The sequence below is a fragment of the Chiroxiphia lanceolata genome, chromosome 19, assembly GCF_009829145.1.
Source record: "Chiroxiphia lanceolata isolate bChiLan1 chromosome 19, bChiLan1.pri, whole genome shotgun sequence".
Classification (NCBI taxonomy): domain Eukaryota; kingdom Metazoa; phylum Chordata; class Aves; order Passeriformes; family Pipridae; genus Chiroxiphia; species Chiroxiphia lanceolata.
In genome coordinates, this window is record NC_045655.1 from 723,104 (window position 1) to 745,177 (window position 22,074).

General features: G+C 49.2%; 1 protein-coding gene across 1 annotated transcript; it reads right to left on the reverse strand.

Moving 5' to 3' along the window:
* Nucleotides 1-14,189: 14,189 nt before the first annotated feature.
* LOC116796355 (protein SCO1 homolog, mitochondrial) lies at nt 14,190-22,028 on the reverse strand. The gene is made up of 6 exons (XM_032706921.1): nt 22,011-22,028; nt 21,838-21,928; nt 20,868-21,065; nt 19,871-19,963; nt 19,644-19,759; nt 14,190-15,150 (listed from the first exon to the last, which is right to left on the reverse strand). The coding sequence occupies exons 2-6, from the start codon at nt 21,866-21,868 to the stop codon at nt 15,022-15,024; spliced, it is 567 nt and encodes a 188-aa protein (XP_032562812.1). The 5' UTR covers nt 21,869-21,928; nt 22,011-22,028; the 3' UTR covers nt 14,190-15,021.
* Between the last annotated feature and the right edge of the window lie 46 nt (nt 22,029-22,074).

Below are 22,074 nucleotides of genomic sequence, written 5' to 3' on the forward strand. Positions count from 1 at the left end.
CACCAGCTTTCCCTCAGCAGAATGAAGCCTATAGGACTTGTGTGAAGCCAGAAGCCCACTCCAAATAGCTCCTGCCACCTCCCAAAGCACCACTCCGAGCTGGAGCACCCTGGGACACCTGCAGCTGCTGCTGCAGCACAGGGGACGTCACCTTGTCTTTAGGCCACAATGACTGACCCTGCTTGTGTTTGCCCAACAAGAACTAACCTTGTGGGCTTGCAGCAGAGTCAGTCACCAGCGTTTTGAAAAACATGTTCCATGTTGCCCGTAATTTCATTTAAGGTCACTAAAAATGGACACGACAGCCACATATCTCATGAACTATGAATTCCTAGAATCCCCCTAAGCCTGGAGGATGAGGGAAAAGCTTTTTTTTAGCCCTCATCCCTTGTGATCAGCCCTTTGAAGTCAGCACAGTGAATGTACTGAGAGCAAAAACTGAGACACACCAGACCAATAAGCAGTTTGGGACTTTTTCCTGATACTGCATTGCCAGTGTGATTAAGACAGGGCATTTCCTGCTCCCAGGCATGCCCAAAGCAAGGGGCTGGACCCCACCCACAGTATCATTAAGGTTGGAAAAGACCTCCAAGACCATTGAGTCCAACCTGTGCCTGATGCCCATCTTGTCCCCCAGCCCAGAGCACTGAGTGCCATGGCCAGGCCTTCCTTGGACACCTCCAGGAGTGGGGACTCCACCACCTCCCTGGGCAGCCCCTTCCAATGCCTGACCACCCTTTCCAGGAAGAAATTCCTCCCGATGCCCAACCTGAACCTCCCCTGGTGCAACTTAAGTCCTGTCCTCTCGTCCTGTCCCTTGTTTCCAGGGAGCAGAGCCCAACCCCCTCCAGCTCCCCCCTCCTGTGCCCCTGGAAGCCCCCCCTGAGACTCCTTGTCTCCAGCTGAGCCCCCCCAGCTCCCTCAGGTGTTTATTTGTGCTCTAGACTCTTCCCCAGCTCATTCCTTTCTCTGGACACATTCCAGCCCCTCAATATCTTTCTTGTCGTGAGGGGCCCAGAACTGGACACAAGATTTGAGATGCCTCAGCAGTGCCCAGCACGGAACAGGCACTGCCCTGTTCCTGCTGCCACACCATGGCTGGTACAAGCCTGGATGTCACTGGCCTCCTTGGCCACCTGGGCACACGCTGGTGTCCAACTCCCCACACCCAGCTGTGGAAGCAAAGAGCACCCACAGGCAATGAGAGCCACTCTCCCAGTTTCCCTGGCTGGTTCAGGTGCCCAGGTGGGAGCAGAGTGCAGGAAAACAACTGGCACTCAGTAAGGGGAGTAAGGGGCTCCACGGGGAGCCCCTGCTGCCAGCTCATCACAGGCGTGTGCTGAGCCCTGCACCGACAACATCCCGGTCTGCCTCAGGTCTCTAACTCAGGCCATCCAGTATATCCACAAGCTGCAGTATCATTTCATGTTCTCCCCAGCCTAGCATGGGTTAGAGCTGAAAAAAATACCATTAATTACTTTCAGATCTCTAATTCTGATCCATGAACTACACAGCCAGCTACCACAGCATTGCTACTCCATGCCTGCTGTTGGAAAGGCCCCACTTTGCATTACAACAATCACACTCTGATTTCATACTGTTCCCCATCATGATTGAAAACATCTGTCAAGATAATAGTTGCTGTAAAATCTTAACAGAAGGTAGCCTGGAGCAAGGGCTGAGATACAAAACTGTGCCTGTCACACCGCAAAGCAGGGATGCCAGGAGGCTTGGGGAGCACAGGTGAATCTGCACATCTCAATTTTGGAGGTTTTTTCTTTGGTGTTAAGAACATGCATTAGATTTTCCTGTCTCAAGAAATAAGTGTACAAACCTTTCTATGTCTGGACTTGCCTGTGCTTCAGAGCCCCTGAATGACTGACAAGCTGTATGATTTGGGATGACAGCTTTGTGCAATTGAAAATCAGAAAGTCCCATGATAGATATAAAACTTAAGTCTCCCTTATAAATGACAGTAGGAATTGAATGAGTGGGACATTGCCGGTGTTTCAAGCCAATCAAGAAAGTTCCAAAATTTCAGCAAGCTGAAGAAAGATTACTGTTGTTACTCTGTGTGTCTGGAGTTTTCCAGAGAGCAACTACTTTAGAAACTCTCTGTATTTCCCTCTGGTAAGGTAGCTGGTCTTCCCACTCTGCAGGGGAGATCATAAAGGAATGATTTGTCTCTTCTACAGGGAAGAGGCTGGATCAGACTCAAAGCATGCTGTGACACTTGGGTTCCAGCTTCTGAGTACAGGATTTCAGGAGGACATCTAATCCCCAAGGGCTTGACATGAAGCCACTTGTGCTGTGCAGGGGATTGTTAAGCACCCCAGAGGGACAAATCACAAACTCTTCTAAAAAAGGGGGGATCTGCTTAGCCTGAGCTGAGTGACTTTGTTAAGCACCGAAGTGGGGATGGGCCACACTTCCACACTTTGGAGTGACTGGGCTGGCTCCAGTCACTCCCATAGGACCAGCAGCCAGGAAACAGGAGATTCGAAATCAAACCTTTTCTTAGCCTTGGGATTTTCAACTGATGTCTCTCACCTCCCCAGAAGTGGAGACAGACATTAAGAGTCAGTGTCAGAAGCAGGGGCAGCAGAAGGAAACCTGGTTGCAGCCTGGAGGCTCTGGGGCTCAGCTGGTGGACACTGTGCTCCCAGTATAATGTCTGGTACTTGGTCCTGTTCATGAAGATACTTCTTATTGCACTCCCAGAGCTGTAAAACATCTCAAGTGTTTCACCTCGACCCCAGGACCATACAAGATTAGTCTCCTACCCACAAAGCCATGAGCTACAACAGGCCACACACAACTGACATCTCTGCACCTGTGCAGGATCCTGCTCGCCCTCAGGAAAACCCAAAACAAGACAAGCACAGGGCTTGCTACTGTGAGCCCAGGTCACTGTGGTTCACCACAGCTCAATTCAGGTGCCTGTGGCCCAGAGTGAGGACTCAGCTGCACACCCATGTTGAGAGCAAGGGCCCCCTTTAACAGATCCTTCCAAATGAGAACAAAATGCACTAAAAAAACAAACTAAGGCAAGAAACGCTGATGCAAAGGGAGAGATCAGTGGGTGAGGAGGAGTGTTGAATCTTCTCATGAGCCTGGATCTAGTGCAGGGACTCTCAGGAGGCTCTGTTACTGCTGGAAGCTGGAATAGCACAGAGGTGATGGCTGTGGTGGGACCAGCTTTGTGCCAGCACTGTCCCTCCACCCCTGCGGGCACAGCCCAGTGTGGGCAGCTCAGTGTACACAGCACAGCAGGGATGTGTAGACCTTTTCAAAATCAACCTGGTCTTACTTGTCACTGAAATTACTCCAGTAAAGGTCTAATTAAAGAGCTTGTAGTTAAATCTCCTGGGGTTTTCTCAGAAATATAAATTATCTAGAGAGAAACACTCCAAGAAAGCCTGAGGTGAGTGTCACAGCCCTTCTGCACTACAGTTCTGCTTTACAGTTGCTCTTTCAAAAGTCTCTGGTACTAAAGCCAATTGGAATGAAGTATACAGATAACATGCATCAAACTAAAGTTAAATCATGATTTAACTAAAGTTAAGGAATGGTGTTCCTGACTGCATTCTTCCTAATGTTCACCAGCTTCTGGTTTCAATTCCTTTCAGCTTTTTGGGATATCAAATGCCTGGGCTGTTCTTGTTCCTGCCAGATGCTTCCAATGGAAGTTTTCATGAAAACTTTAGCAAAATACATCCATGATTTCTGGGCCTGGGGCTTGGAGCACATGTACTACAGGGAGCTGAAGTGGCCGCATGTACTGTGAGAGCAGGCTTAGATCTTTTCAACGTGGACCCAAAACCATAAAAAAGTGCCAGTACCAGACTGGGCAATGCTGATCTCCCTGCAAAGACCTTCTCTCTGATTTGGTCCCTATGATCATTGAACCCAGAGCACCAACCTGAGGAACAAATAGGGAACAAATGGGGAACAAATCCCCTGCTGATCACCCAGTTCTTCCCCACAGACCCCACGGTGTCCCCACATGCCCCGGGCTTGCCCCTCTTTTCCAGGGACACCTCCCAAGCTGATGAGTGGCTCTGTGCCTCACTTCACAGACCTGGACTCAGGGGCAGGGAGTAGGGGTTTCACATCCCTGAGTCAAGTGGACACCACAGAACAGCTTCCCATGCATGGGGTGGGAGAGAGGATGGTCCTCTCTGCCCTGCAGCCAGCAGGATCTGGCCAGGCAAGGGGCCCATCAGCTGGCTGAGCCTGAACCCAGGAGTCATAGTTGGCAGTGGGGCATCTGCTGCTTCTGTCCCAGCAACTGGTGGGAAGCCCCAGAAAGGGTTGCAGGGACCACAGCTTACTGGAGGACCTACACCAGTGCCTACCCAGGGGGTTGGTTACTGCAACATGCTTCCAGTTATTATGGAAAATGAAAGAACAAATCCCAGTAAATTACCCCTCAAGCTCCACAGTTTCAGTGAGGGCTCCACTCTGACCATGACAAAGTGTCTAAGCACATACAGGCCGTTTCAGAGGACATGGGAGCCAAGGAATTACACAGACTGGACAACAGCCATTCTCAACATTTTCTTATAAAAGCAAAACATACTTATTTCTTTGCCTCACAAGAGCTTGATAGGGAAAAGCAGTCTTTTTGTTTTACTTGCTGAGTGCATGGATGTCCTTCCTTAGCTCAAAGCCCTGGAGTCCTGCTCATCTGAACTCAGTGCTACTGGTGCCCAGGGCCACTGCCTCTCTCCCCACCCACACAGCCAGAGGCAGTGCCAGCAGATTGCTCCCATGAACAGGCATACTGCATTTGGGGTTGGGATAAGGGGGCTGCTGCTCACAGCAGGGTACAAGACTGGCCCTTAGCACCATCCCACCCCAGCCAGGACTGCTACAAGCATGGGGTTTGGGTGGGCAAGAAATGATGTCCTAGGAAAAGTTAGGTGAGTCCCAGGCCAACACCACCCTGCTTCAGCGTCTCACGGGCAGAAGACAGCGAATCACCTTCTTTGGTGGCCAAAGCCCTCCTAGGGCAGTGCAGAAAGGCCCAGGGCACTTGTGTAGGTGAACATCTACTCACAAACAGCCCGGGGGAACAGCAGCTGCAGGTACATCTGTTGCTCTGTGCAGACACAGAGCTGTCCTGAGGTGAAGGTCACGAGGGTGCTGTCACCATGAGCCACATTGCCTTGCAAGGCTCTCTCATCCCAGTGCTGCCAGGGAGCTTTTAATGCTGCCCTGCATTCAGAAAAGGGGCAACTCATGCTCAATATGCCCCCACAATTAAAGGTGGATTTACTGGTTGGTGTCTATTTTGCACAAAAGAACTTTGGGAGAACAAGGAGGTTTTGTAAGCTGCAGCTGAGTAAGTTCCCTGGCATGCTGAAGGAACCTGCTTTATTAAACTAGTAATACACAGCTTAAAACATGGAATGAGCTGGCTCTTGCACAGAGGAATGAATGCAATCATTCCTGCCCAGGTCTCCCCAGCACAGACCTTCATACTCCCAGCAGCACATACAACTGATGTAGAGCTGCTGGAAGTCAGGGGCTAGGCACTCTACTACCAGCACAGTTTCCTTCAAAAAAATCAGTTTCCATTTGAACCAACCCAAACCTTTTAAATTCTTTTCCAGCAGACAAATAGTCAGCTTTTTGCCTTTCCTTTTAGGCCACCAGATTGGCTCTTAAGGGCAATTCAGTAAAACTGACCTGCTCATGAGTTCACGTCTAACAGCAGGGACTGTGGCCATTCCCCCTGTAGCGCAGACCAGAATATGTGCTTCGCTCAGTATAGACTTACTGCCCCAAGGCTGGGGAGCTCCTAAGCAGCCCCAGCACACAGTGTCCTGGAGAGACAGCTAGTCCAGAAGCAGGGAGTGGAAAGCCTTGGCTGTAACTAGAAACTTCAGTGCATAAGGGCAGGTTGTTCCCAGCTCTTTTGACTCCTCAGAAGTCCGTACATTGCTTCTTTTACCTGACTGAAATACACCTGAGTTGCAGCCAGGTTCGGAGAGCCCACTCAATGCTCAGACTCCAGCTCCATCCATTAGTTCACTAGAGACGCATGTGAGACCCCTCACTCATCCCAGATCCTGGCTAGGGCCCGATGGGAGCACATCTTGGAATGCAGGGTCAGTGCTGGGGACCATGCAAGTCTTATCAAGTGAGAAAAGGCTCACAAAATGTAGATATCTGCAAAGGCACTGAGAAAGGAAGAAAGAGCAATGATATCTCCAACCATACATGGCCTTGGCCCAGGCTGGGGATGGGCAAGACTTGCTCTCTTCCTCAGGCTGTGAGCAAGCAGCAAGATGAAGTGGCTCTGGGTGGCTGCAGGAGATGCTGAGTTTCAGCTTCCTGCAATGGCCAGAAAACTTTGTCACTGAAGCTCAGTGCCATGGTTGCAGTTCTGAAGAACTCCCACAACATAGCTGACCTGAACCCTGAGTCTGTACCAGTTGAACCCCCGTGTGAGCAGCACAGCACTGCTCACCCCAGGGGAGGGGGTCAGGGAAAAGCAACAGGGCTGGGAAGAGCTTGGAGGGTTGCAGAGCCTGTGGCAGCCGCCGTGGAGGAACACGAGCAGAGCGGCAGCCACATGGCCAGGTGTCAGCTCAAGTGCACACCTCGGTCTTCCAGGCACCCCACAGTTGCCCCCAGGTCTGTCCCATCCCTTGGCCTAATGCCAGGTGTTTTGGTGCCTGTGGGGTGAAGTCACAGCCCCACAAATGAAGTTTGAAGGATTTGGAGCGTTGCAGAGTGTTGGGCCATTTCCCGTGAGAGCAGTGGAGCTAATTAGATAGCTCCCATGGACACAGCCTTGAGCTGTGTGGCTGAGTGCAGGTGCCGCATTCCTGGATGTTGTTGTAAGAATATGTTTGTGTTGTGTATGGGAAAGTAGAGGTAGGAGAACTGAATAAAAAAAAGCTGCCTGCTGCGTTGAGCAGGCAGACATCTCTCTGGCTCTTCATCCTAGTGCGTCTCTTCATCCTAGTGTGTGTGTCGCGCGTCTTTCTTCCCCAACAGTACCAAGGCCTTTTGACAGATACCCAGCGACAGGTGCCCCCTGCAAAATTGTCTCTGGCCTGTGCTTAAGGCAGCTGCGCCAGCAGAAACCCCCCTGCTGCCTCCTTGTAACCCTGATATCCAGGAACAGGGACCTAAGACACAAAAGCAGCTTCCAATCCATGAGCCCTTGCAACAGGCACAGCAGAGCAGTCCTGAGCACTGCAGCCCTCTTCCCTGCCCTCTCTCACTGCCACTGCAGCTTGCCCCTGAGTCAAGCTGGCTGGTTTGTGCTTTGGAGTGGCTTGGAAGTGCTCCTGAGATTGTTTTTGTCTCAAAGAAGGTGCTGGTACAAATCTGTGCCAAGCGGAGCATGGCTGGTGACAGTTGGGCCAGCAACCCAGGAGCACCCACAGGACCAGGCCAGCAAGACCCTGTGGTGACCCACCAAGCCCTGGAAGCAGAGGGGCCCAGCGGGCACCAACAGGAATGGCAGCTTGTTTGGAGGCAGCAGGTAAATCTAGTGCTGTGGAAAATACCTGCCCTGAAATTGTCCTGGACAGTCCCTCCAGGGCACACAGCAGGATGCTCTGGCTGGGGACAGACCCCAGGGACTGCACAAAGCCCTGTGTGAGCACCCATGACCAAGGCAGCCCTCACTGCCCCAGCACAAGGCTGGAGCTCCAAAAAGCCCTGCTCCAAAAGCCTCATGCTGGGGAACAGCTCCAGCTCAGTACAGAGAGCAGAGCTGCTCCACAGCTCCTGGGCAAAACCAAGTTCCTTTGGCATGAACACTGAGGACCTGGCCCACACTGGACCAGGCCAGGGAGCCACAGCCTCTGCTGCACCCACCTGCACAAGGGAGCTCAGCAGCTGCTCATGGAGCAGATACATTCCTGTAATCTCCTTATGATCAAAACTGGATTTGGGCTGAGCCCTTTTGGCTATCCCTGCAGGCACAGAAAGTATTTTCACACTGGGAGTATACATGTGACAGAGTACGGAAAAATAAAACCCGATTTGGATTTTGCCCAGATGACTGTGGACCAAGGCCCAACCTGCCTCCCATGTCTTCTCAGGAGACATCAGCTTGCTTATCTGAGAGGTTTCTTCTTTAGATGCAGACAAAAAATAGTGAAGAGGGAAAAAATGCACCCAGAAATGTGTTTGGAGTACATCTCTGGGACATAAAAGAGGTGCCTGGGAACAGTCAGTGTCCATTTATCATGAAGTAAATCATACCTGCCCCTCCCAATTGCCTTTTGTGATGGAATGACCAGATCCGCAGCTGTAGAGAGAACAGTGGGCACTGACCAACCTCAGCTTCCAGAACCACCTGCCACAACACCGTTGGGTCCAAGAGAGGAGTTCATGGCCTGGCTGGGTGGGCAACTAGATGGGTGAAGAACCTGGCTGGTAGTAGGAGAGAACAGTTGTTGATAGGTCATGTGCTTGGGGCAGCCCCTTTGTCAATCACCTGGCAGAGGAAACACCACACTGGCTTATCTTGCTTTGCAGAGGGCAACATGGGGAGGGACAGCCAATACCTCTGGATCAGAGCTGCCATCCAGAGGGATCCAGGCAGGCTGGAGGGATGTGCTGACAGGAATCTTATGAAGTTCAACAAAGACTAATGCAAAGTCCTGCACCCAGTAAAGAAATCATCATCATTATCATGGCTAGGCTTGGTGAACGAAGATTTGGCAAATCCTTCGACCCTGCACAATGGATTTTTTAGGTGAGACACAGCATGCAGAGAACTGGGCCCACCCTTTAATCCTAAGTTCATCGCCGGGGTCGAGCGAGCTTGGACAGTGACAGTGAGGTCCTCAGGACGTAGGTTTTATTAGAGTGACCTTCTCTTAGGTGGATGGCCTTACAGGGCTAAGCGAGCTCCATCTGCCCAGGTTTGGAGTTAGAGTTGTCCTTCTCCTAGGATGACTACCAGAAGGCTTGTGAGCCCATCCTGCCCATGGACACATTTTATCTGACCCTTCAGTTTTGATCTGTTCGGCATAGGCATGTACCATCGCCAGCATAGCTTGCAACCTCATAGCTTCTCCCCCGCTAAAACGATTAGGGCAAGCCTTTCACTCCCTACTTTTCCCCCAGTCACCTACACTCAAACCCAAGGATATTCCCAGGGACATTCCCTTGTCCTAAGCACCCTTTCAGGATGCTACAGTTCCAAAACAAACAGTTCCTGGGCAGTAGCCACAAGTGAGCCAAGTTCAGCACATTCTGCCCTCATTGCAACAATGCCGGAACAGAGAATGATCCCAAAGGCAGCCCCGGGCAGGGTGGGCACACAGATAAGGGGTCTCTGCACCCACCCAGGGCTCGGGTACCTCCCACAGCCCCAACCCAGCCTAAACCCCCCAACCCCCTGGAAGAACCCAATACCTACCCTGACCTTACCCTCCCCCTCACCATGTTACCACAGATCTTCCCTCACACTGCTCACCCGCGACACTCCAAACAGGACTGCCCCGCCCACCCTCCCGCCAGTCCAGGGACCCCACGGCCTGCCCGACCCCCTCCCTCTCCCCCAAACTGGACTGGCAAACCTCTGTGCGCTCCAAAGTTCCTCCTCTCCTCTCCCTCGAGGCCACAACCCCTGCCGGGCAGTGCAGTGTGGCCCCCAGTAAGGAAAACATCCTTAAAAAAACCCCCACATGCTGGGACTGGTCCGGGAACAGTTTGAGAATCTGAGGTCAAGACAGTCAGGGACCTTGAGCTGGCCATCACATACAACACAAAGAGAGGACAAGGGAAGAGGGCTTGCCCAGACTGGGAAGGACAAGGCTTCAGGAGGATCTAACAACAGCCTTCCAATACCCATGAGAAGGCTGTCAAGAAGATGGAATCAGTCTCTTCACCCTGAAGTTAAAATGCTGATTGAAATGAGAAGTTCAAACTGGATTTAAAGAAAAATACTTGCTTTAGCAGGAAACATTTTTTTACCCATCTAGAGAGGTTGTGCAGCCTCCATCCTTGGAGGTTTTCATGCCCTAGCTGTTTAAAACCTTAAGCATCCTGGTCTGACCTTGCAGCTGCCCCTACTTTGAGCAGGAGGTTGGACTACAAACCTCCCAAGGGTCCTTCATATCTGTGTTATTCTAGGATCTGGGCTGAAAATGTAATACAGGGCTTTGCAGATGTTTAAAGTCACAGTCTGTACCTCTTCAGTCCCTGGCTCTGCCCATGCTGGTGCTGAGAAAATTCCTAAAACAGCCAGCTTCATCCAGGTGGCTTAAGTGTCACTCATTAGTTGAGCTCCTCCATGACATGAGGACTGCGTTGTCTTCCTTGGGTAGACAAATGAAGCTGTTCCTCATTCCTCAGACATCTTGTCACTAGCCCCCAGCCTGGGATGGCACCAGTGTTATGGATCTCAGCCACTCAGAGGAAATGGTATTTTCCAGGACACATATCCTGGGGCCGGGTGTGCCTTGGGCACACACAGCAGAGCTCTGTGGATTGGCCCCAGCCAGGACTGTGCTCTGTCCTCCCTCTGTCATGGGTACTCAGGGGCTCCCATTTGCCCAAGGTAGCACAGGTTCACCTTGCACAGCACCAGGGTCCAACAAATTTGGTTCCCAAGTGAAACTTGTCCTCCAGTAGTTTCCAGAGGGGAGACCCACTTAAGGAGCCCAGCATCCCCCAGCTCCAGCCCAGTGACCAGCACAGCCCCACCACAAACCTGCCCCTGCAGAGTTGAGCTCCCTCCCTGTGGTCCGGGCACTGTCTCGGGGCTACAGGGAATTTGGGTACAACATCTACAGAGGAGTCTGATCCACTTCTAATACTGGACTGGAGGAACGCTGAACATCCACTGACAAGCATCTCCAAGCACCCACAGCACATTTGCGTCACCCCAACCAGCTCTGCCTCCTCCCACTGATCACCTGGCACAGTCCTTGGGCATCCTACACATGCAGGGAACAGACTGTGCTCCGCTGCGTCAGCAAGGCAGGGCAGTGAAATCCTAACAGTTGCCTAAACAACATTTTTATTGTTTTTAATAAACAAACAAAACTCCAAACAAATAAGAAACCAAATCACAAGAAACCAAACAACAACAACAAAGCCAAAACCCCACAAACAAAGACAACAAAAAACCCCGCCCTCACTACCAAAGAAAGCTTCCCTCTGGGAAAGGCCAAGGGAACAGTGATTGGCACAGTCATGTGAGAGGCAGAAGGGAGCAGGACATCCTGTTGGGAGGCAAGGGACACATCCCTCCATCCTACATTTCTCTGGGCCCTTCCCACACAACCCCAGTCTTCCTAGGTCAGCTGGCTCTGCCTCTCAGGGCACAGAAAAACAAGATAAAGGACATGACACTTCTGTCAAAACATTCGGGAGAAGACAGGAACCCTGCATTTGTCTCTGTAGCTGAGTCAGCTGCAAATGAGCTTTAGGGGAATCAGTGTAGATGGGGTGACCCTTCCCAGGCTGCAGCCCATGAGTGGAGTTTGCAAAGCCTTGGGAAAGAGGCACCCCTTGTCCAAATCGTGCTTAACTTGGCTCAAACTGTAACACCAATTCTTTCTTCTGAGCAGGTGTTTCTGGCTAATTTGTGTTATTTTTACTTACCATTGCCTCATACAATCCTGGTTTTACACAGACTGTACTCTGCGCAGAATAAGGTATTTGGCACCAACACACTGCTGCAATATTTGAAATACAAGCCTGCTGTGACAGCAGAGACCTTGAAGGGCAGACAAAGGCTGCTGTGCAGAGCAGAGCCACGGGATGGTAAAAGATGGGGCAGAGACTTGGCCCTGAAGACTCCACAAACACCAACAACTCACAAGGGGTTGAATAAATGACCTGAAGGTGTCACTCATGAAAGAGATCAAGTACCCAATGTATGTGAAAATGCATGGGAGGGGTCACGTGGAGTCACGCAGCAGAAAAAGGAGCATCTTGCAGTAGGACCGACTTCATTACAGAGCCAGCGCTTGTTGCACAGACATGGGGTGAGCAGTAGCTGTTTAGCAGCAATTTACCATTATCCAGCAATCATAGAATCATAGAATCAGCTGGGTTGGAAAAGATCTCTGATATCATCAGGTCTAACCCTTGATCCACTGCTGCCGCGGTTACTAGACCATGGCACTAAGTTCCTTCAGGAACTACAGTCAGTTTCCACTATTTCTTTCCTGTTGCCAGTAACAACTGATCAGAACCTACTGCACATCATTGTGGTGAGTAACAGGCCCTCTCCTGACATTTTTGCATGAGTGTCTCCTTCCAGCTAACCCCTTCCCTCTAAAATCCTCCTGCTGTGGAGCCTGCACGTGCCCTGTTCCATGCAAACCACCAGCAGCACAGTGATTTTGGGGAAGGCTCAAGGAAACTGCCATGCTTCTCATACTCTGGGAAACAGAGGGGTAGTCAGAGCCCCCAAACACCAAGGGAGGGTTCAGTGAGGAGTTTTGGCACTGGTGTGGGAAGAGGGAAACACCCACATGGCACAAAGACAATGCTGGCACGTCAGTGCCTGCTGCTGACAGAGATTCTCACACTGCCACAAGAGACAGGGACCCAGGCCATGCCCTGTGCCTGGAACAGGCTACCTTACAAACTCAAACCACTCCTCTACTCAGTGATCAGTTACATAAAATGGCTTTTAAATAAATACATCCTCCCTCTTCCTTAGCCCCACAATCAACCCTCTGCACTTTTACCTTTGAAATAGTCTCTTTCCTGCTCCTTTGGGAAGACAGATATGGCTGAAAAACAAGTATTATGAGTCTTTCCATTCCCTAAAGAGTCAAATTACAATATTGAAATCCATCTTTTCTCCACAGGCTATCTTAAGTGCTTGGGAATAATTAGGAGAAGCACAAACAGACTTTAAAGAGGCAAACAAAGTGTCCTCCTGGATCAGCTGCTCCATTGCTTAGTCCCACTCCCATCACGTCTCCTACATCAACATTGGATGCACATTGGCTGACAGGAAGCTCAGCGTTCCCAGCAATGTTCACTGGGAGCCCAGAAAGCCAGCCATACCCTGGGCTGCATCAAGGGAAGCATGGCTAGCAGGTCAAGGGAGGGGATTTTGCCCCTCTACTCTGTCCTGGTGGAGCTCCAGAGGTCTCCAGCCCAGCTTCCACAGGATTGTCAGCAGCAGGTCAAGCCATGGCCTGTCTTGTTTCAAAACAAACTGGTGCACAAGCACCTGCACATGGAAATGCAGGACCAAGAGGTGCCAAAAGTCAGCTCTGTAAGGGAAGTTTTGAGAATTAGTTACCTCCAGGATTGTGGGGAAAAACAAACAGCGCGGAAAGGCTTTTTTGAAACAATGCTGACACTTGCAACCCATCCACGAAAACAAAATCATTATTGCCAGGGTACCACTTATCACAGACACTAATACCATTGATAACACATTGGACTTGATGCACCTTCTTATTGATAGAAGACTCAAGTGTGAAATTTCCTTTGGAACCACTCCTATTGCCTACTGCAATCAACTCAGCCAGCACAAAGAGGAAAAATAAAAACTAATTTCCTTTTCAGCTGTTGAGGTTAAGCCTACCAGGACACTTTTCAAAACTCCCACTGTAAACTGATAAAAAAAAAAAATCTTGCTTTAAAAGACAAACCCTTCTTTAAACTATGTAGTATTTGAGAGGCAAAGAATAAAATATCCTATCTTGGAACTTTGGGAATCTTCCTTCCTTGAGAGACCTTCACGAGAAGAACTCCGTGTGAGACATACTCTATCACAGCAACATTCCAGACACTCTCAGGAGGCACCACAGTACAGGGCAGTTGATGTGGGCCTGCACTCTTCAGTTGTAGTTTAGAATTGCTCTGGAACAGGTCAAGTTTACTATTTTTCAAAATTTTGGAAAGACGGAAATTTTCCATAGACCCTGCACCTTCCCTCCGACAGGAATGTTCTCTCCCACACTCAGAACACCAGTGCTACCTGCAGGAACACTTGTGTTCAGTCTAAGACACTCTGGGACTCACACCAAGAACTCTTCTGGTTTGTCTCCTATGGGCCATTCTGCGGGGTTCAGCTGCCTTAAAAAAGCACCTTAGGCTTCTGGTGTGCACAACTAGAAATAAAGACTGCTTTCTAAAAAGAGGGAAAACACAGCAAGAACATGAAGCTTGACCGGCATACAAAGTTCTGATGATATTCTAGTCAAATCTAACTAAGGAAAGAAAAACATATATTGCCTATAGAAAGAAATCTTTATTTTTAAATGCTGCACTGCATAAAATGCATCTGATTGCCAGCCCTCTGCATGGACACAGCCCCCTCCACCCTCCTACTTCCCTGCTCAGCACAAGCAGAGCAACTATGCACACAATCATTTACACCAGAAGAAAAACCTATTTGCAACCCATTTCTCTTTTTCTTATAAGTGAACAGTGTTCACCTGGAAAAATCATCAGAAAAACCCCTTTCATTTCTGCATTCAGATGAAGAGATCAGGCACACTACAGGGCTGGTCTCACGCATGGAAGCTGCCGGTGCTTTCCATGCTCTTCACCTTCTTAACCTGAAAAAAGAAGCACTCTTAAGGCTCTCCTGCTTTTAATAGTGCAACTGCCTCTCCCAGAAGGCAAGTCAGTACAGAAAAACCAGAGGGCAGAGCTCCTCTGAGAATGCCATGGCCCCATGGCTTTTCACCAAGCAATCCTCCTGCAGTGACCGTCCTTTGCTGGTGTCTTGCCAAGAGATACCAGTTAATTTTACCAGCAGCACACACATTCTTCCCAAATGAAAAGTGCTTTCCATTTTTTGCTCCCAACAATCTTTCAGAGAAGTCCCAAATTTCACTTGGTAGCCTAGATCTTGCTGCAAATAATATCCACGGGGAAGGCTCTGCAGAGATCTTTGGTAATGGTAATTTGCAGAAACAGGATTGCCTTTCTTATTTGGAAGAAAGGACGCATGTTGTGACAGGATGTTACACTTGTGTGCTTCTGCTTTAATGCCAGTGTCCAACCACAGCCAAACCCACAGGTGATGTTCACAGCAATCTTTGAAGACCTTGTGTTTTAGGATCTGTATTTTCTCATGTGTGCAGCAATAGAAGCTGAAATCTCAGTGCTCCTCTTATTCTGGCCATAATAGTCCACAAAGTCACCATCAGGCCCGAGGAGGTACATTATTATTGTGTGATCCACCTGCAAGAGAGCACAACACAGCTTGGTAAGAGATTACAGAATCACACACCACCAGGTCAGAAGGGACCTCATGGATCATCTGATCCAATCTCTCTTGGCAAAAGTACAGCCTGGACAAGATGGCCCAGGACCCTGTCAAGCCAAATTGTAAATGTATCCAGTGTTGGAAAACTGCCACTTCCCTGGGGAGATTATTCCAATGGCTGATTGTTCTCATTCTGAAAATTTTTCCTCTTGTGTCCAATTGGAATCTCCCCACGAGTAACTTGTACCTATTGTGCCTTGTCTTTTCCGCGTGACTCCCCGAGAAAAGGGAGCTTCCATCTTCTTTGTAGCCACCGTTTAAATACTAGAACATCCTGCACATCTCTGTCAGCAGCAACAGTGTCTAGTTCAGCCTTCGGCAGCTGCAAACTTCTTCACAAGAAGGTAAAGCAAGACAAGGAAAACCTCAGCATCACTGCTTCTCTTCTCTCAGGCACATGCTGGGATTGCTGGGGTGTCTGTGCAGGGCCAGGAGTTGGACTCACTGATCCTCGCGGGTCCCTTCCAACTCAGGATCATAGATCCATGATTCTATGATCACCTCAGTGATCTCTGCTGGTTTTACCCAATAAAATAAACAAAGAAAACTCGTTGCACCCTCAGAATGTGTGCAGAAGTACTTTCAGCAGACAAGTCTTGTCTAAGCGGGGGCCCTTTCCTGCAAACCTGAGGCTGATGGTCTTCTCCCAGTTTCCCTCTACTTCTCATGATGCTCCATGATGCTCACAAGGTATTCAAGCTCCTGCTGCTAACAGAATGTAAATGCAATATAAACAGGAGTATTGTATTAAACCAAGCTCCCTGTCAGCTAACAGCAGGATCCAGCACCTCACCAGGGTGGGGGAGTGGAGCCAGGAGTGGCCATGGGATACAGGAACAAGCGGGGCAGGGGCCCCCCCTGCCGGCCCCGAGACACCCTCACACACGGATGTCCTGGGCACTCCCACTGGATTTATACCAAAATTACAGAATACACCAAGTTGGAAGTGACCCACAAGGATCATCGAGTCCAACTCCTGGCCCTTCACAGGCCCATCCCCAAGAGTCACCCCCTGTGCCCCAGAGGATCAGCCAAACCCTCCTGCAGCTCTGGCAGCCTTGGGGCTGTGCCCACTGCCCTGGGGAGCCTGGGCAGTGCCCAACCAGCCTGTGGGGGAAGAACCTTTGGCTGAGATCCAACCTGAGCCTGCCCTGACACAGCTCCAGCCATTCCCTGGCTGCTGTCCCTGGTCCCCCCAGAGCAGAGCTCAGTCCCTGCCCCTCCTCTGCCCCTGCCCAGGAAGTTGGAACTGCAATGAAGTCTCCCCTCAGTCTCCTCTTTTCCAGATGAACACACCAAGTGCCCTCAGTAACTCCACAGCACATTTATTTAAATGCCACTGCAAACACTGCCTGCACCCAACTGTGACCACACCTTTGTCAGTAAAGACACAAAGTACTGGCGATGGAGGCCACGAACCTGTGATTGCTGGGGACAGAAACACACCTGTGCACTGACTTGGGTTTAATTCAGATATTTTACTCCAGTTTCAAATTCCCAAGATCAGGTCACAAAATCAAGTTGAAGGAGACAATTTGTCTTAAGCAAGATAAATCACAATTTAGATCCTTCCAATGGAAGCTAGCATAAAAAAAATTGAAAAATCAGGTTGCCTGCTCAGAACATCTTAACTCCCTGGGTAGTTTGGGTGCAAAAAACAGTTTTCCAGTCTCTGCCTGCCTGAAGCCTGCACTGTTCCCACTGCGTGTTCTGAAGGTCACAATTTGAGTTTCAAATCTTGTAAATTGCAGACTAAAACATATAAATTGGATATTCTGGTATTGATAATTACAGAATTGAGATCACTGAATAGGAACTAGTAATATTGAAGTAGTACTTGAAAAATTAAAATAGAAACTAGTTTCTAAATGCTCATCTCAATGTTCTTTTCAAGTCAAAACAAGCAGCGAATGCTGCAGTGGACTTGTTCCTCTTCCCTACCCCACAGCAGATGACAGAGAGCCCACTCCTGCACAGACATCAGACTCCATCACCAGCTGGGAACACAGGTCCAGGCAAGACATAAGGAGGAAAAAACCTTACTGGAAGAACTGACAGAGTATAAATTACCTGGATCTCAGGTAGGCACAAGACCAGCCTCCAGCTCTCCCTCCCAGGCCTGCTGTTGCCACTATCCTGTTTGCACTCTGTTCCTGAGTCCTGTGTCCCCTGCCCAGAGCATGCAGAGCCAAAACCCAAGAGCCTATGAAGAATCCTGGGGAGATGTAGATATACTCTTCCTCCCTGGCACCACGTCTGGGGCTCCTAGGCTGCTCTCCTACTTCCAATTCACTGGCCTTTCTTCCTTGTTGCCCTTCCCTCCCCTCAGACTCAGCCCTAACACAGAGCAGTGGTCCCCTCCTGGATCCTGAGTCCCTTCCCCTATGCCCAATATCACCCTCCAGCCTCCCTCCAAGCTGCTGTCATCCATGGAGTTATTCTTCTTGGCTGAACCCCCATATTGTCCCTTCATGGCCATGCCAGGATCCAAGTGTGCTTCAACAGAATCCACATGTAGTTCACTTGCTAAGCACCAGCACTCATTCAGCTTTGCTGGCCTCTTTCCATCAGCTCTCCTCAACTTCAGTTCACTTATTTAGTGTCAGGTTCTATGGAGTTCTTTCCCTCTCCTGAGCAAGTATCCTTTGCCAATCCTGTTCCTATAACCTGTTGTTGCATTCCCACAAGCCCCCTTCTAAAAGTCTGATATTAGGCAGTATCTTTAGATTGATTTCATATTGATTTAAATTGGCATTCAATTTCTCCATTCAAATACAGTATCTTAGTCACAGGCTTCTGTCTGTCTGTCTTTCCAGTTGCCATTTCAAGTGAAAACAAGTTATTGATCTCCCACCTCAGTGATGCAGAGCAGTGGACATCACCAGTGATTTCATCTTCCCTTCACGGAGATCATGTGTTGCTCTTGCTCCTTCTTTCTATGCACCACTTTTTTTGCTCCCCCAATCTTTTTGGATAATTTTTTTGCGGGAGTCAGGTGGTTTTAAGACAGATTAAGAACCAACAATACTGAATTAGACCAAATTCAATTTGCCTCAGCATCTCACCCCAAACAGTGGCCAACAACAGTCGCTTTACAGAAAGAGTATAAAATCAGCACCAAAAATGTTACCTTCCTCTATTACCTCCCAGTTTCCAAACACTGTCATCTCACAGACTTCCTGAACTACACAAGATTTCTGTGCACGTCATAACCCTCAAAAGATTGTTTTTTCCAAAGACTAAGAACAAGTCTCCCTGCGGACTTCCACCATTTGCACCTGTACCAAGGGATTCCACTCCTCATGTGCCCGCTGCAATTAGAATCATTACCTTTCCTTTTGAACCTGTTTTTAGTTTCTTCTGATGTCCTCAGTTCTTGTAATGAAGAACAAGGCAGATCATGTAAGATGTAACCTCACTCTTCCTATCACCTGTACCTGCTTTACTCTTCCAGCTTGCTCAGGTCTTGGTAGCAGCTCAGAGCCCTATAATCAGTCCTGTCCCTTCCAGAGAAGTGGAAGTTTGACTACCCAGTTCAGCCTCACTTAAACCTCATTTTCTTCCTTCACACTGTTACTTATGTATTTTATTCCCACTTAATTCAGCATTAATGAACATGCTCTCTCCTGCAGGTTGTTTGCCACAGGAAGAAGATGCCCACAGTATTTGCAGGGAGATATCCAAGTCTCTTGCCAGGAAGACTCCATTCCTTGGTGTCAGTTTGGCAGAGAATGAGTTCTTACTCACTTTTACTTCTCATTTCTCCTACTGCCTATTTCCTTATGTCACAGGTTTGAAAAGAGATGTCGGAATTTTTTTCTAGGGTCCCATTTCCCCCCACCCATCTGTTTCTGCTCCTAGGACATTTTGCCTTCAGTTTCCCCCCCACTTCCCCTTACCCGGGTTGCTGCAGGTTTCTCCCCCTCCCAAGAAAATTGGGACTTTGTTTTGTTTCTTCTGAAAGTTTTTGATTGCATCATTTGCTGTTTATTCAGATTTTGTTAATAAAAAGCTGTTCTTTTCCTTTTCCACACTTCCACCTGAAGTTTCTTAATTTCTAAGTTGTAATCTTGTTAAACTAAGACACCTTAATTTCCCAGTTCCATTTTCTCTTTGGAGCACACAGGAAAGCAGCCAGTCAAACACGTTACATTGAACTAACTGCCAGCCTTACTAGTTCCTGTGCTCCTGTCTGCAGGCCTGGGCTGGGACATGTTTTGAACACGCTTCAGTGAGGTTCTGAGCTTGTAAGAGGACACTTTGGTTCTGACTGAGACAAACAGCTTAACAGATCAGTGCAACAAGGGCTCTGTCACCTAGGACTTCAGCACAGATCCAACAGCTGGTTTTAAAATCTATATGCTGCTCTTATCCACAGCCTTTCAGTAGGCAAAGGCCCTATACTTACTATGTAGTCGTTGTCCTCATCCTTGGGGCCCTCACTGTAGTACACACGATAAGCTTTAGCCACTTGGTCAATCTGTGCCCTGGTACCAGTCAACCCGACCAGCTTTGGAGAAAATTCTAGACAGAAACAAGACGCACACATTTTAGTGAAAAGAATCCCTTCAAGAGGCTCCTTTCCAGTGCTCTGTATTACATGGTATGAGACATAGAGAAAGAACGCAGTAATACCTTTAACATATTTGGCAATGGCTTCTTGGTTGTCCCTCTCAGGATCGATGGTGATGAAGAGTGGGGTCAGATTAGGCAAAGATGGAATTTGTTCTGTGACATTAACAATTATTGTTTATTTTACAAAACCAGAAATCATTTTTCATCTCCCTTCAAACAAACTCACAGCCAAGTAACATCAGGCCAAGCCCACCCTAAGGAACTAAAAAGGCCATTTTGTGCAGCTTAATCTATATAATCTGTGAACGATTCAAATGCTATGAGACGTAATGCTCTATGTCTGTGCTGGGAGCTTCCAGTCCTCCCGCCCCCAAGCCCCTGCCCTGCTCAGGAGGGATGACAGACTGGTTGTGGTGCAGAAGACGTGGTGGTGTGATGCACATTTGGAAGCACAGTGGTGCACGCAAGGGAAGCATGCTGGGATGGGGGAACAGGAGGAAATGTGAAGACACAACTCAGGCTCTTTCCCTCATGTTCCAGCCAAAGCCTTGGCTGTATTTCCTTCGCTTTAGTCTGTTTTCCCACTTGCTGGGTTTACCACTATCCCTGCCCCATAATTCTTCAGGGCCTGCAGGCTGAGAAACTCATAACACACGGCCTTCCCCCTCCCTCCATTCCACAGCCATTCTGCTTCAGGAGAGACCCTCACAGAGGTTTGTTTTCAGGATGAGTAAAATAGAGGGAAAAAAATCCTAACACACCTCACAGTCACTTCTTGGCAAAAATACAATGCAGTGCATTCCCTGTGATCTGCCACCACCATGTTTTATTCCCAAGTCTCCTGTTATGGAAAGACCAGTGCTGTCATGTTAGACCCTAGTGACAGGCAGATTGATCTATGGATCATTTAGCATTTAATTCAACTACTGAATAGCAGCCAACAGCATTTTTTAAAGAAGATCATCAGTTATCACCATTTGTGACATTTCATTAGAACAAACCTGACCCTCCCATAAACAGGACCTCTATACTCACTGAATTCCCTGAATTCTCATACCAATTTCATCTACCACTGCAATCATTTTCTCCAGTTCATCGGGACAGACGTCAGGACAGTGAGTGAAGCCAAAGTAGATCAGCACCCACTGGCCCATGTAGTCCTTGCTGGTTCTGGGCTGCCCCTCATGGCTCACAAGCGAGAAGGGCCCTCCCAGCAGTGGCTTCCCAATGCTTCGGTTTCGTTCCTTCTCTAGCTCTACAAAACACAAGAGGAGATCGAACACATCCATGTCGCAATCCCTGCTGCTTCCCCAGTGAGCCTTGGAAGCAGCCAAGTCAGGCACCACACTGGGTCATGGGCAGGGCATTGCCAGGTCAAGATCCACCAACACCTGTCACGTGGAACCCAATGTGCCCATGGCTTCCAAAAAGCATTCCTTTTGTATAAAATCAAATATAATCACTAAATTCCTCTGAAACAGAATATCTTTCTTTATTGTTATCTGATTGCATTTTTGTTTAAAAAGAAAGGGGGGATAAAGAGAGAAAGAGGATTTCCCACTTGGCCTGGTGGGAAATAGGAAAAAACAGCATCCTTTGCAAGCTGAACATACCCTAAGAGCTGTAATGTCTCCATTTTCAACAGTAAATCCATGAAAAGGAAAGGTGTGGGCATTTCCTGTAGGAGAGGGCAAAGCTCATGTGCCTCACAGAGGGAACCCAATGTGCCCACAACACCCAGCTCCCTGTCTGAGCTGCATCGCCTGGCACAGCACATGCAGCCAAACACAACTATTCTAACCTCAGAACTTTCAAACGCTGAATTTTGCTTTTAATTTTTGAAAGTTTTCCACGGCACTTCCGTACACACAGGCACAGAGTGATGCTCTGCAAAGCTGTGATACCGAGAGATGCCCGAGCGGATAAAATACGCCTGACTATAAAAAATACATCGCCTGAGTACAAAAAATACATCGTCTGAACACGAGACGCGGCCCCGCCGCTGTTCCTCCATCGCTCGCACTCACTCTGCTCCTTGCGCCGCTTCACCGCCTTCATGCCGACCAGCAGCCCTCCGCCCAGCACGGCGGTGGCCGCCAGCGACCGCCACGACACGAGCTGCGGGGACAGGAGTTCAATGAGCGCGGAGGGGCAGGGCCGGCCCGCGCCCCCTGCCCACGGCCCTCCCTCCCTCACTCACCCGCCTCTGCCCACCCGCCCGGCGGCCGCTGCCCGGCGGCAGCTGCGAGAACGGGCGGCTGCGG